The sequence below is a fragment of the Phasianus colchicus genome, chromosome 16, assembly GCF_987193195.1.
Source record: "Phasianus colchicus chromosome 16, bPhaCol1.hap1.1, whole genome shotgun sequence".
Taxonomy (NCBI): domain Eukaryota; kingdom Metazoa; phylum Chordata; class Aves; order Galliformes; family Phasianidae; genus Phasianus; species Phasianus colchicus.
Genome location: NC_143451.1, coordinates 10,282,037 through 10,296,762, shown reverse-complemented (window position 1 = coordinate 10,296,762; position 14,726 = coordinate 10,282,037). Strand labels below are relative to the sequence as shown.

General features: G+C 44.6%; 1 protein-coding gene across 3 annotated transcripts; it reads right to left on the bottom strand.

Annotated features, from left to right (window-relative positions):
• ZNF598 (zinc finger protein 598, E3 ubiquitin ligase) lies at positions 1–14,406 on the bottom strand. Of its 3 annotated transcripts, XM_031606779.2 has the most exons (13): positions 14,078–14,406; positions 11,590–11,702; positions 10,355–10,484; positions 8,201–8,412; positions 7,689–7,906; positions 7,142–7,259; positions 6,669–6,710; positions 5,912–6,093; positions 4,664–4,736; positions 3,237–3,997; positions 2,770–2,905; positions 2,383–2,527; positions 1–2,139 (listed from the first exon to the last, which is right to left on the bottom strand). In XM_031606779.2, exons 1-13 carry the CDS (start codon positions 14,276–14,278, stop codon positions 1,792–1,794), a joined length of 2,679 nt encoding a protein of 892 aa, XP_031462639.2. In that variant the 5' UTR covers positions 14,279–14,406; the 3' UTR covers positions 1–1,791. The 3 variants fall into 3 exon arrangements, with proteins under 3 accessions (XP_031462639.2, XP_031462641.2, XP_090007938.1); XM_031606781.2 differs by lacking the exon at positions 6,669–6,710; XM_090151812.1 differs by lacking the exon at positions 6,669–6,710 and having other exon boundaries at positions 4,664–4,733.
• Positions 14,407–14,726: the final 320 nt, after the last annotated feature.

The following is a 14,726-nucleotide window of genomic DNA, read 5'->3' as shown; positions in this document are numbered from 1 at the left end:
CACAACCTACCAGCTGGGAACTTACGTATTTGCTAACACAGAAGAAAATAAACTGAAAAATAAAGGGAAGACGTCAGAAACTCCTGCAGAAGATACACGCTTTGTTGCCTCTGAGCTTTACAAACCCAAGGGGCAGTCAGGGGAAAGAATTGAGGATGTAGATCTGTTGCTGACTTGGGCAGCTGGCATCCAAACTGGAGCACCGTCATGGTGGTGGCACAGCTGGCTCTGCTCGAGAGGCAGCGCCCTGCACCAGGAACACGGCAGTGTTACTAGTTGCCATGTATTCATGCATTTTATCAACAGCCATGCAGCCTAATGCTCCTCCCTCCCCTTTCAGGGCATGCAATCTGGCCCCTGTGCTGAGTGCAACACATTCAGGTATTTAAAACAATCTGAATTATTTGGAAAAAGAAATCGAAAGCACTTTGCAGCCTGACAGCAAGCAAAATGAAGAAGTATAAGGCAAGGAAGAAATGCTATAGCCAGGACTAGCTCTTCAGTAATAGACTGAGCTCAATTTCATAGAAACGCTTATATAAAAGCAGTGTTTTGTCACTTAAAAATTACATAAATTAATCTCAACATGTTAAAAATAACTAAACCTGGTCTGCAAAGATGGGCAAGGAATCAGACGCTTAATTATAGCCATGGAAGTGCACTACAGGGAGGACATGTCATTCTGTCACATCATAACTGCTGCTGGAGAAGTTATTTCAAATGATGAATAGATTCAGCTCCTGTTTTCCTAGAGGTGGAAGTTACAGATGGCAAGCAACATGAGCAAAGCTACTGCAGACCAACATCACCAAGGGAGGTACAGGATGTAAACACTCCGTAGCCTGAACAAATTATCCTCATTAGTGCAGACCACTGTAAACACATAAATGCACTTAAAGGCACTGCAGATAAACATGGTCAGTGATCAGCAGCATTTAATATCCCAATATGCCGTTGGTTGGAGCTACCACCATTAATACATCCAAGAAATAGAAACGTGGCAATCATTAAATAAAATCACCGTGAAGTGTGCTTTACAGAAAGTAAAGCCTTAACATTATTGTTCTACATGCAGTGCTACAAAAAAAGTTTCTTTAAAGAACATGTTACATAAAAGGTCAGAGGCAACTTCAAACCTCAGGTTCAACTCATCACACAGATCAGTCCAATTCTTCAAGTAGTAAAATTAATTCAGTTTTCAGACAGGAATATTCTTAGCTATACGAGCAGCCCAACGTTTACAGAAACACAACTGAAACGGCCCTATTCACCAGCGAGTAGGAGCAGTTCTGCATCTCTGCAGCCCAGACTGCTTCAATTTCTGTGGTCACAGAAACAGCACAAAAATCAGAATATAAGGGAAGTCACTTCTGCTTCTATTCATTTCAGTGATTCAGTATCTCCCCCCCTTCTGCTCCCACCCTTCCCTAAAGAAAGGAAACCCCCCCAAGCCAGATGCATATTCCCCTATTGTGTCCCCAGTCAGACTTCAGATCAGAAAGTATTTTCTCAGCTATTGCATGTTACAGGAGAAAGGTGGCCCCCTGCCTGCCCACCCTGCAATTTTGGCCTAACTCTACTCAGGCATTTTGGAAGCTCAGACTTTGGATGTTAATTAGCTACGGCGCAGTCCAGTGATCCCTTTGCACAGTATTTATGAACAGCACTGAGAGGGCTCTCTAACAGTTACCTGTGTACTGGCACCGGCTCTCAGCCACACTACACTGTCAAACCTCATTCCAAAAAGTGCATATTCATAGATAGAAACTGTTTTATTGGTCTTCATAAGAGCTAACTGATGATTCTACTGATTGCTTGTAAGGAAGGGAACTCCTCATCCTCAATATGCAAAGCTTTATGAGTGACAATGTCCTGCTGCGTTAGTACTTGCTTACATGTTGGGCAGATGCAGCAGTCGAGATCAGAGTTGGAGTCCGTTTGCCAAACGTTCTTCTTGTTCTTTTTGGATTTGTTTGAGCTTTGCTTTTCCTTGATTTTGAAATCATTGTGAGCAGAAAGCAGTTCTTGTTGCTTAGCCGTGTCTGGCAACAACACCAGCAACTCGTTAAAAATTTTCTTGAAATTATCTCCAAGCAGTTCTCGGCAACTTTTGTAATACTGTGCTGCAGAAATCAGACCCTTCAGTGAAAAGAAAATTGGAATAATGAGAAACTTAAAAAATAATCCGATTCATCTATAAAAAGATTCATGTTCTCCCAGGCCACACCACGCTCACTTTGCGAGTGCTACAGAAGAGCTACAGAGGAGCACACAGTTAAAAAAGAAAACCTGCATCTAGTCCACTCACCAACCACAAACAGAGGCTCTACATGAACTGAGCAGAGGAGGATTTCAGGAACACAAAGGCTCTTGCTCACTCACCTGTCTGAATTGCCCAGAATGAGTTTTAAATTTATTGAACTTGGACTCATCACTTTGAAGGAATTCTTTAATGGATTGTATTAGCTGAATGTTCCTTTGCTGAAAGTTCTCAGGTATCAAGTATGTCCCATGGCTGGATTTTGGCCTGCATTTGGGGGAACAGAAGTAATGCAATTGGATACTGCTTCATATTATGGAAATATGCTGCAGACATACATTATATGATTATTCTTTTCTCCCTTTCTCCACCCAACTAAACGTGCAATTTCTGTCAGCAGCACATGGTTACAGTAATCCTGACAGTGTTCTCTGCTCCGTCTGAAGCTTCTATGGCACATCTCAAGATGCAATGTGCAAAGTAACTCTAACAAAAGGACTTTTACTTACTCTTTCAAAGATGTAGTGACAGGTTCAGAGATACTGGTGGATGGAATAACAGCAAAACCTGGTGGGGGTTTACTAACAGGCACTGACAGTCCTGGAGGCGGAGGAGGACTCTTTAATAGCACCACAGTGTTAAAGCCTAAATGAAAGCAGAAATGGGCAGGAAGTTAGAGCTTATCTGTGGCAGCCACATACCAGCAAGTAAAATTAACACCAACAGTCTGACTCCCCAGAAGCATCAAGAAGTAACAGTCAACAGTGCAGTCATCACTATTTCAGAAGAAACCTAAATGTTAAAGAGGTGGAAATCTGTTGCCTTAAAGTTCAGGTCAAGAAGTGCTTCATAGCGCCTGATATTACTTTACAAAGAGGGAGGACTTTCAAGACTGTTTACTCAGGCTGCCTTGTAACTGTAGCTACATTTCTCTAAGCTGTAGCCAAGAAAGCTGTCAGTGCCCTGAAGTGCTTACCCGGTGGCGGTGGCATTCGAGCTGATCCTGAGCTCCCAAGAGCTGGGAAGTCTTCCTGAGGTAAAGGGCATTGGTTCGTCACTGTGGGCTTTTTAAGGCCAGGGGGCTCTTTGGGTGTACTACAGATTGCTAATGATTTTTCTGAATGACCATTCACGACAGCTGCAGATCTGTCAGGGGCATGAAGAGCAGAAGCAGCATTTGATGTCCGCTCTGCTTCTGGCAGCTTTTCAATACAAGACCTGGGCAATGATGTCTCCTGTAACAGGTGAGGGGATGATGGTCTCTGCTTCTCAACCCCCATTCTCTTTTTCTTGCTCACTTTTGTGAAAGTTTGTGAGGTAGAAGCTGCCAGCAAGGATGATACATCAAACATTGTTGGTGTGTTCCTTATCTCCTGGGTTGTCAAGCCACTACTGCCGTCTTCATCATCTGACTGAGAGAGTTTATTGCTCTTCTTATTTCCTTTAGTGCTATTCAAAGAGTACGATTTTTTGGCTATCTGATTTACACAAGGGTTACTAATGGCTTTGACCACATTTTTACTGGAACCACTGTTCCACGCAGATGTGATGTTAGTTACTGTTTTATTGTTAGGCCTCATTTTGGACACCAGAGCTGGAAAATCCTCCTCTTGAAAAGCTGTTTTCTTTGCAGTCGCTGTATACGTCATAGACATCCCAGAAGAGATAGCGGGTGCTGCAGAGGATGACAAGCTTGGGAAATCTTCTTTAAGCTTAACTGCTGCTAGCTGAGCAGAGCTGTGAGAAAGGAAAAGTACACCTAGTTACACCACCACTGCACAGACAGCAAAACTCCACTAGGCAAAAGAGGCTTCATGCCTGACTGCATTCTTCTTCAATCCATCACTTAGAGTGGCACAGCTGGCATAACTGTTAACAGGATGCAAATACATAAACGTGTCTGGATGAGTTTCTTCAAAGCAGTCTCACTAGCCTTGCTGTCTTATCAGTGCTATCTTAGCACACCTTACCTTGACCAGCAGCAAGCCATACATGCAGGCTTCTAGCACATTCTAGTGTCCACATCCTGCAAAGACTCTATTTATAGAGTTACCACCCATTTAACGAGATGATGAATTTAAAAACCCCAACAGCATATGGCTCCCTCAAGATAAGCTAGTGAGTTAAAAATGAGTGGAGTCAGGAATACTGAAAACTTCCCTGGAACTGCACCACAAAAATAAAATAAGATAAAATAAAATAAAAATCAAGCTACGAACTGAAGCAACAGCCCATGATGTTCATGCAGCAGCTAACACAGAAACAGGTCAAAGCAGAAGGGAAACTGACAGGGGGGAGCACCTACAGTTGAAGAGATCTATAAAACTAATTCTTCCAGAAACACACAACCCAATTAAGTTTCTAAATCAGCTTTCTCACTGCTGCAGTCTTGAACAAACTTACCCTTGTAGAGGTCCTACTGCAGAACCAATTGCTGGAAAGTCATCTTGGCTTAGAGCACCATTAGCAGCTGCTTCTTTTGGGGTATTGACAAAAAGAGCAAAGAAATATATTCAACTAAAATCCAGTAGTTTCAAAGTGGAAGCTATCAACGAACATGACAGCAGCATTAACAAGTTCTATTTTCAGCAGCTGCTGATGTCATTAACCAACATTCCAAAAGGGCAATAAGTCCATGTATCAACATTTCCTTCAGTGAACCGCATTCACCATTATGACATAAGGTACGAGCTCTAGCATACAGGCAATTCATGGAACTTAATGTGAGCAAAACACTGGTTGATAAGACAGTCTCTAGATGACTCCTTCACAACTAAGAAGTCAATGCTCCCAGCTGCCTGCTCTGTACTTCTCCCAGAGGCCAGCAATCAGCTGCCTGCACAGGGTTAGGATACTCTGACTCAGTATGCTGATTCTCCACTTGGAAAGCTGCTCCTCTGAGCTGTTCAACACCTCTGCTGCACAGATGCCCACACTGCTAAGCAATTAGCTCCTGGGCAGTCAGTTTTCATCAAAACATAAATCATTCCCAATTAGGCTTTGTCTTAAAATGCAGTGCTGTGGACTGCATCAGCTTAAAAACAGATTGATAACAGCTTTGACACACATGCAGCAAAAGATGGGCTTTTGAGCAGCAGGGTAAGATAGCCTTGCCTGTCATCCCCAGCTGAGCTGTACCCATTAGACAACTAAGCTCTCAGCAGCTCTCAGCTCATTATGAAGGCATATAAAGTTTGAGCAGGAACCCTGTTGTAGAAGCAATAAAACAGCGGAAAAGGGATTTGAAGCAACAGTAATATCAAAACAATTCTATCAACGTGTTACAAACTTTTACTGGAACTAACTTAATCCCAAACATCACAATACATCAGTTCTTGCATGCTACAGTAGAAATATGGCAGTCTTAGATAGTATTATTTGGATAAAACATCACAGATACTGTCATACTTTAACTGTTTGGTATTTCTACCCACCTTCATTTTAAATATAACTGGCTATACAAATCCCAGCCCACTCAGACACACTTCACTGTAATGAGTGCTGCTGGATTAAGACTCTGCACAGCTCTCTCCTTATCCACTGACTTTTGAGAACAATGTATGGCAATTCACACTTTGGCCAGCCTGACCTCCAGACCCATCACCACACCTTTGTGCCTCCCTGCAGCTGCAGAACATGTTCAACACTAACCTGTAGCTTCACTTGAAGACTTTGGCACACGTTTGGAGCTAGGTACTTCAGAATCCCTCAAGTCCTCCTTTTTACCTCTACTGCTGCTGTCCTCTTTGTCTTCTCCCCGTTTCTTCTCTTCTTGTCGTTTAGCAGCTACAGATGCCCTGACTGCTGCTGCAACATCTCTGTCTTCTTCTTCCCTACAGGACAGGACAGATTTTCTTGGTAAAACAGCAAGGATTACGAGGCACCGTTGCCTCACACTCCACCTGTCACCTCTCTGCAGTAAGCTCTGATGACTGTCCCTGCCTTATGCTGCCACCTGCTGAGAAGGCTAAAACAAACCCACTCTTCCAATACACCGTTGGCTAGTGAGAAAGGCAATATTTTACCTGGGGATCTGCAAGTTCTACATGTGGTGATAACAATCCAGGATAGGAGAAATCAATTGGAGTGAATTGGGAGAGACAGTGCCAAGGATGCTAGCAGACACCTACTTCTCTTATTTTCAAACGTGCAGTCTTATTTGTAGACCAAAGAGATTCTTTGAAATATGGCTCATAACAAACTCTCAATGAATGCAAAATCCACATGCGACACCAACATACAAAGGTGTTTAGAGATGGACTTCTTCCCCAGTGAAATTACCAGTAATGAACCAGCCGACTATCCAGTGAGAAAAAGAAGAAAAATAGAGGTGCAGTATGTAAAAAGCACTCAGGTCTTATATGCATGAAGAGACAGATAAATGCAAACTTTCATTTCAATACTTAACCCTCTTTTTTCTCCAAAGCACTCAGTCTGTCCACACAGAGATCTGTTTGTTCAATGAAAAGCATGAGCCTTAGAACAGGAATTTCACAGTTACCCAGACCAAAAAGTCCATTAAACCTCCAAAGATTTATCACTTACTTTGGAAAAATCCTTCTAAAAAGAAGTTAGCACAACCACAGTTGCTGAAATTAAGAATTCTGATTTCAGTTAACCCATGTGTTGAAGATCACAGTGATTGCTTTCTTTGGCAATTCCAGGAAGCTTAAACTTCAGAGAGCAATTTCACTTTCACCAGGCACTCAGCCAGCACACAGGCTTAGACTGAAAACTAGTTGTACTCTCAGTTAAGGATTCACTATGGAATCTTCCAAACTTTGTCCCTACTTCCTTCCAACCTGTGCACCAAAGCTCTGTTAATTGATAAGAAAGAGCACTAAGCAGCAACAGAAATCCACACAATGCTGTGCTACTCACCTCTTGTATCTCCAGCTGCCTCTTCTGTTCTGCTGACTTCCTCGGCCACCCAATCTGCCTGACCTCCCTTGCCTGTTGAACCTGTCAACTTCTTCATAGTCCTCTCCACCTATAACACCTGAACAGGAGGGACAGTTATTATTCTTAAAGTTATTTCTCTACTCTGGGCTACATACTATGCCTGAAAAAGAGCAAAACTACACTACTACAATAAATCTATCTTGATTTCCTTCTGATGATTAAGCAGTTTATCAAACCTCCAGGAATGGTAAAGTCTGTATGTTCCACATGGAAAAGTCTGCTTCATCCCCTCACTCAAAGAAAGGCTAACTCTGAAATCACATACACGATGCTTGTGTCTCTGTCAATTTCTGGTTATATCATCAAGAACAAACTTCCCAGCCTCTCAGAGCCCTGGTTCCAGGGTTTCTCTACCATCTTGCAAAGAAATTTCCTAGCTAAGAAGCCTTCACCAGATATTTCTGAATACCAAAGCAGTAAGAATGAATACATCCTGGCCATCGCAACACCCTGCAGCCACACTCACCCTCATTTCTCCGCTGATGCCGAGGAGCATAATTAAACTGAAGATCTATCTGCCGGTTCTGCCTGGCCTCGGCCCTGTTCTTGCTGTGGCAGGCTGTTTTGTGTGCTTTGTAATCTATTTCAGTGCGGAAAGCATGGGTAAATTGCTCTGTACTGCACCGTCCCTCTTCACAAAGGAAATGCTTTTCACGGAAGTGTTCACGAAGGTATTCGTAATCGCTGGAGAAAGAAAAGAGGCTGAGATGCAATTCTTCAAACATATTTTACCAATGCTATATGATTATCCTTCACTCCATCTGTCAACGCTTAACATTAACACCAAAGAGGAAGACTTTAAAACATGAACTGAACAGAAAGTGGTTACTGCAGCTGTTGGTATAAGGAGCAAAAGAGCCTATAGCCAACCTTCCTGCACTGTCTTTTCAAGCACTGCTTTTCAGAAAACTCACAGATCCAAAACTATTTTTCTAAAATTTAAGCTACAGAAAGAAAAATAAAACTGTTTCTGCAAACCTGTAGTACTCCTGAGCACCATCAGAGTCACAGAAGTGACAAAAATAGTGATCTCGTCTCAGATGTTTCAGTAGCTCATCGTTATCCAAATAACGCTCGTCACAGAATTTACACAGGGGATGCCCACGATGGGAGGTGTCATCTGGATCTCCATGGATTCGATGGCGAGCAAGGTCCTTACGAGTGTACCATTTCCTTTCATATGTAAAAATCTGAAGAAATATGTAAGAATGGAATAAGCTAGGCTCCACACAACTTACCTGAAGAAGTCACAGATTTCCTTTAAAAAGATGCGATCTGACAACTCACAACTCAAATTTTCTGTGTCTAGGAACTAAGATTCAAGTGATAGATCCAAACTGCATCTCGCTAACACTTCACTCATTTCAAACACTGGAAACAGATCAACTTCACCCTTTCTCTTTTCCTGAGAACAATGCTGTTCAGTGAACAAATTCTGCATTGAGAGCCAATCTTCTGCTCCTACTAACACACAGGCTGTTTTGATAGAAAGGGTTCTGAAGATGCCAGGAAGATCAGCATATCCTTGAGAACAGAACATCCTTTATTTCTTGTCTCTTTAACAAGGATTCTTAACTCACTCTGGGAAAAGGTTCACTTGGCTTTGCTTGCACTGACGGACCGAAGCTTCTGCGAGTTTAAGAATTTATCTGCAGTGGGTATTAATAACACAGAAGCTTTCTCCAAAATAAAAGGATTTCTTCAGTATTGTGAAATTAGAAGCCAACGTATTCTACTAGTTTACCACTCTAGTGCTACCTACCTAGGCTGCCTGCGGAAGCACCTCTTGAGCAAAGCTCAAAGGACATTGCAACTAAAAGAGGCTGCCTTGTCTTCCCCTTCTCTTGACTTAGTGCTAATGATCGGAGAGTCAAATCAGTTCAGTGAAAACTAACCCTGCAAAAAAGGTCTTCATTCTAATCAACCCTGACCACTCCTGGATCCTGTCCCTTTGGGCAACAACCTACAGTCTGACCTGCAGGAACCACCTGTGAAATCACAACATAAATGCATTTCTCTGATTCGATATTCGATTGGTTTCAGAGACAAAACCACATGTAATGAGTTCTAAAAATACATGCTCATAAATTAAATTCCCTCCTACAAGAATAAACAATGCTGACAACTACAAGACACAAAGGTTAGCAGCCCCAGCATTCATTTAGCAACGATGGCTGATTTTGCCTGACACATCAGTGAGAAATACAAAAAAAAACCAAACAACAAAAACCTGAGCTCCAGGAAAAGGTGAAATTCAGACTTTCAGGCTGAAAAAAGCATTGCCCATCTGACAGAACAGCAGCTGTTCTAAGTAAAGTCCAAATGGGTTAAGAAACAAACAAAAAAGAAGCCAGTAATGGCAACAGTAAGATGAGTATTTTTCAGGCTCAATACAGACATGCCACTCAGCTTTCCACTAAGTGCTTCATCTTTACACTTTAAACCAGCCCCAGTTGTGTTCTGTGTGTGTACATCAAACACAGCAGACCTCAACTGTAGACACTCATGTTTCACTTTCCAACCAAACCAACAAGATACAGGAAATTCACTCTGAACAAATAAACAAGATAATGAAATACAATTATATTTCATTAAACCAACAAGATGGATTCTCATCCTGTACATGATTCAACTGTAAACGCTACATTGACTCTGAGCTGAGAGAGAAATTCATCACTCCATGATGCACTCTGCTTTCTGAACTACCACTAATATTTTCTCATTTACAGATTTAGCTCATAAAGTCATCGTAAGTCCTAATAGATATCTAAATCACTATAGTTAGAGCTGTAACAAAGCCTGTCTACAACTCAGGATTAACTTCCTATCAGACAGATAGGGTTTGGTATTTACAGGCATCGTGGGGGAGGAGCTAACCTCAGAAGCTTATTAATATGGTTGGGCTTAATTTAAAACATAATCCATTTAGAACCTTCAGGACTCTTTCATTAATCAGTTTATGGAAGAAGAAAGTCTCAGAAGAAATCAACTGACCTGACTGCAGGCAGACAGGAGAAACTTAAGCAGCAGAGTGGTGCTGTTCAGCATTTCCTCCCCACCTCAAGTACTCCAGCAAGTCACATAAGGAACCACCCTCTCCTTTCATCACATTAAAGCATTGAACCAACTCACCTTTAAGTGTTTAACACAGAGTTTGCAACAGAAGAGTTCATGCTGCTTTCTCATGTGCTGTTCCAGATCAGCAAAGGTATTGAACGGCTTCAAATCTGGACATAAAAAGCATTCATGCTGCAGCAGCTTCCTAAGGGACAAAGAAAGATCTGCTAAAACTTATTCAGTTCCCTCTCAGCAACCTAATATCTTTATTGAAAGATAAACATTCTGTCCACGGAAGAATTCTACATTCTTATTGCTCCCCCAGCTATTTGTAATGAGGTTAGCATTCTGTTTATTCCAAAGATACTTTGTCATCAGTCAGGAACAAAAGAGAATAAAGTTACTTGGAAGCTTCAACTATAAGAAGCGAGCTGAGCAGTCACTGAAAGCAGCACAGTACCAGCACACAGCCTGCAGATGGACTGGAACATGTCTGTGCAACACACTCCTGCCTTACTGAAGATCAAGCTGATATGGGCTACACTCACATCTGATTTAGTTATGGTTTATATTGACCGCAACTGAAGTATATGATGGGGTGGGGAGATAAAATAAGCACGATTCCCAACAAGAGCTGAAGGCAGAGCACTGGTCTCAGTGGGAACTGCCACTCACTCACACTTGATTACTGTTCTGTGGGCAGTGATCTCAGCAGCCCTCCAGAAACAGTACCATCAAAAGTAATTCCCAAAGCTGGTGTATAATTAATCAGAACATGTTTCCAACTGCTTCTGCTTACAAAAACCCACTGCCCAATCTCATGAAATGCAAATTATAAACATATCACAAAGTTACATTTTCACCTTTTTTCTCCCACTTATAACCAAGACCTTTGCAGGAAGAGGATGCTCTTCTCTTCATATGATGTATGGTACAATTGGTTTTGATTACTCCTTACGCAACGCAGGGATAAATACCATTATAGCAGTAATTTTGCCTTTACTATTTTACACAGCACCCAGACAAGAAATGAAGAGCCTTGCAGCAAGTTTGCCATTGGTAAAAAAGCAAAAAGCAACTTTGTTGGCAGAGCTTCTGTACATCTAACAGAGGAGCTGCTCCCTTCCCTCTTGTGCTGCCCTCACCCCACCAAACCCACCTGTGCTGCACAGTGACCAATGGACACCGCATCAAAGTCACCATTTCCATAAAACCACACTGTTCCATTAAAGAAGGCACTTCTGGCCATGTAAAATAGATAAAAACGTGATGTTCTAGGGACAAATTACAGACAAGATTCTCGTACTTACCTGTACAGCGCATAAACTTCTCCATCCATAAAATAAATGTCATACTTCTTCTCATGCTGCAACTTGTTAAGTGCTATCGTCGAGAAAGACGTAAGCTTCCGCCCAAAGACGACCTATAGGAGACACAACACAAGGATCAGAGATGGCATATATGGGTTGTGAGTATTTAGGATGGCAGACCAACACCTCAGCACAACCTTTGTTTGTCAGAATCTCACCATAGCCAAAGGCTTAGACAGCAGGGCCAGAGCTGTGTGTCACCACAGCTCACTGTCCCCACAATTGTCAGCAACTGCGACCGCTTATCAGCTTCCAGCAAGAGCAGCATGCAGGGTGAACTGGACTTGCCTGGTCTTTGGATTTTGAACTACATTAGGAAACTCTTTTATGATGCTTGGCTACCACAACCATGTACACGGGGCAGAAATAGCTCCAAGCAATGCAACCCACTTGTTGCCTGGAGCCCTGCGCTCAGCTGCTTCCTATCTCCCAGTAGGAGACCACACAAACAGCCTGCAAGGGAAAGTGACATGACTCAGGGTCTGATGGAGAGACCACTCCTTCCTCTTTCCTCAAATATCAGTAAAGTGAGGGAAAATACTACATCACTTCCCAAATTATTTGTACAGTGCATCCATTCTAAGAGAAGCTGGTTGCTCCCACTGTTGCCTACTGTTGCCCAGTTTGGGCAGTGCTGGTGTAGCAGCAGCATTAATGGAACAGCTGTTATAGCATACAAGTTCAGTTTAGTCTTGTGAAGTCACTCCTCTACCCCTGCTGGGATGAAACACCTCAGAGCAAGTCTTCTGGGTTTTGGCTAGGTTAGTTTTTAAAGCTTTCTTTATAGTGAAGCTACTACTAAAATATATGTTACACTGAAGTATATACACGCATGTATGTGTGTGTATGTATACAAACATATAAACACACACTCCTCTGAAATGTCAGGCTTAAAACAAAGTGACTACAAGTCTGAGATTTTTGGATAAATGTCAATCTCACATTATTTTTAAAAACATTTGTTTTCGTAAACTTCACTTCATTTCAACCTGAAGAAACTTTCAGAAGAGAGGAACAAACTGCAGAAAAGCAGATTTTATCACTGGAGTCCATCACAGGTTCCTGCAGCAGTTCCAAGGACAAACACACACGTGTATAACAAACACACTGACCAGTCCTCCAAGCCTGACCCAAGCACACATCAGGGTGACTTCACAGGTCAACAAGCAATCCTGCCTAACTCCAGCACAGCAATTACGCACCACTGAGAGCACATATTACCATAACAAGTATATCCTGCTTTCTCCTCCATCACGCAGTGCCAGCCATCTTTAAAGTTATTTCCATTTCCTCTGGACACCATGCTGTGACACATACAGTTCAGCCTACACTGACCAGTACAGCATCAGCTGAGATCTGATGAGATGTATGTGCCTCTTCTAACTCCACACACTATTACTGAGTCAACTACAATGAAAAGATCATTTTTAACAATTAATAAATGAGAGGAGAAGATGTCTTGATGAACTGAAGTTCAGGCCACATAAACACACCAACTGTTACAGAGCTGAAGTGCTCACAGTCCATCTGCGACCCTGAGACCAGTGGTTTTACAGCAGCCAAGCAACACCACAGATTGCTTCCTAAGAGAGGAGGTGTGCAGAGAGGTAATGGCCTTAAGCTGCAACAGGGGAAGCTCAGGATGGCTACTGGGAAACTCTTCTTCAAATGAGTAGTCGGGCACTGGCACTGCTGCCCAGAGAGGACATGGGGTCACCGTTCCTGGAGGTGTTAAGAACCACAGAGATGTGGCACTGAGGGACGTGGTCAGTGAGTATGGTGGGATGAGTTGGGGACCTCGAAGGTTTTTTCCAACCTTAGTGATTCTACGGTAAAATCAGGTCCAAAGGGTATCTGCGTCCTGCCCTACATGGACACTGCTCAGGTGCCGGTGAGCTCAGTTTCAAAACCAAACCCAGCACAGCAAAACCACAGCATCTGTGGCACCCACCGACTCGGAGACCTTCAGGGATCTTCAGTCCCAGACGCCACTTGAGCGGCACGAGAAGAAGCCAAGCTAAACACGCAGCTTTTGTCAGAGGGAGGTGGCGAACCCCCTCCTCCGGGCACCGCTTTCACTTCATCTCCACCTCTCCGCGATCTCTCGCCCAACGCAGGAGCTCTTCTCCTCTCGCAGCATTACTTCTCCCCCGCATCGCTGCACGTTCTCACAGCCACATCCCTGAGCGGAGCTTCCGCAGCCCCAACCCCGCAGCCCCAACCCCACCCCTGGCTCCATCCCCGCCGCGTGGCGACGCGCTGAGCGGCACGCGGGGCGACCAAAACCCGACAGCAGTGCGGGACGGCGGGGCGCCGCCTCGTTAACACCCGCACAGCGGAGCACAGCGGAGCCCAACGCCGCCCCCGCCGCCCCCCGCCCGCCTTCCGTTTCCTCGCAGCGCGGCGCCGTGTCGCGCCGAGGCCTCACCTGGCCCAGCTCCTCCCGGCACACGGCGCAGTACCGCACTCCGCACAGCGCCCGCATCCGCACCGAGCAGCGGTAGCAGATGGGGTGATCGCAGCGGCCCAGCGCCACCACCTCCAGCTCCCCGCAGCACAGCACGCACGGGCCCTCCGCCGGCCCCAGCGCCGCCGCCGCCGCCGCCACGCCCGAGGCCGAGGCGGCCATGGCGGCGCCGACCCGCCGCGGCCTAGGCCCCGCACCACCTAGCAACCGCCAGCACCATCGAGAGGAAGCCTAGAGCGCCGCCCTGGACAGACCCCGCTCAGCGACTCTCTGCCCGACTGCCGACCATAGAGAGTCGCCTCCACGGCGCCGCTCTGGGTTGACCATAGAGTTTTTGCCTAGAGCGCCGCCTCGCTCTCCCGATTATCCTCCGAAGACATCCGGTATGCCACGCCTCCTGGCGTCAGCCCGCGTCCTCCGGCGTGCGACCATAGAGAGCGAGGTCAGGGTGCCCCCGGGCTCTTCCGGGCCCCGATCGTGGAGGAGCGCCGCCTGCAGCGCTTCCGCGTCAGGGCCCCTCTCGCTACGCTGAGTTCGGGGTCGAATTTTGGGTGGTTCTGGATGGGGTTGGGCTCTGTGATCCTTGTCCGCGCCTTGAGGATGTTCATAG

Excerpts from the sequence above, each read along its gene's own strand:
- ZNF598 (XM_031606779.2), bottom strand. The coding sequence starts at position 14,278 with ATGGCCGCCTCGGCCTCGGGCGTGGCGGCGGCGGCGGCGGCGCTGGGG. Across the intron at positions 6,711-7,141 it reads GGCAGCTGGAGATACAAGAG|ATCTCTGTGTGGACAGACTG; the intron begins GTGAGTAGCACA and ends TTGAACAAACAG. Across the intron at positions 2,906-3,236 it reads TCGAATGCCACCGCCACCGG|GCTTTAACACTGTGGTGCTA; the intron begins GTAAGCACTTCA and ends GCTTTCATTTAG.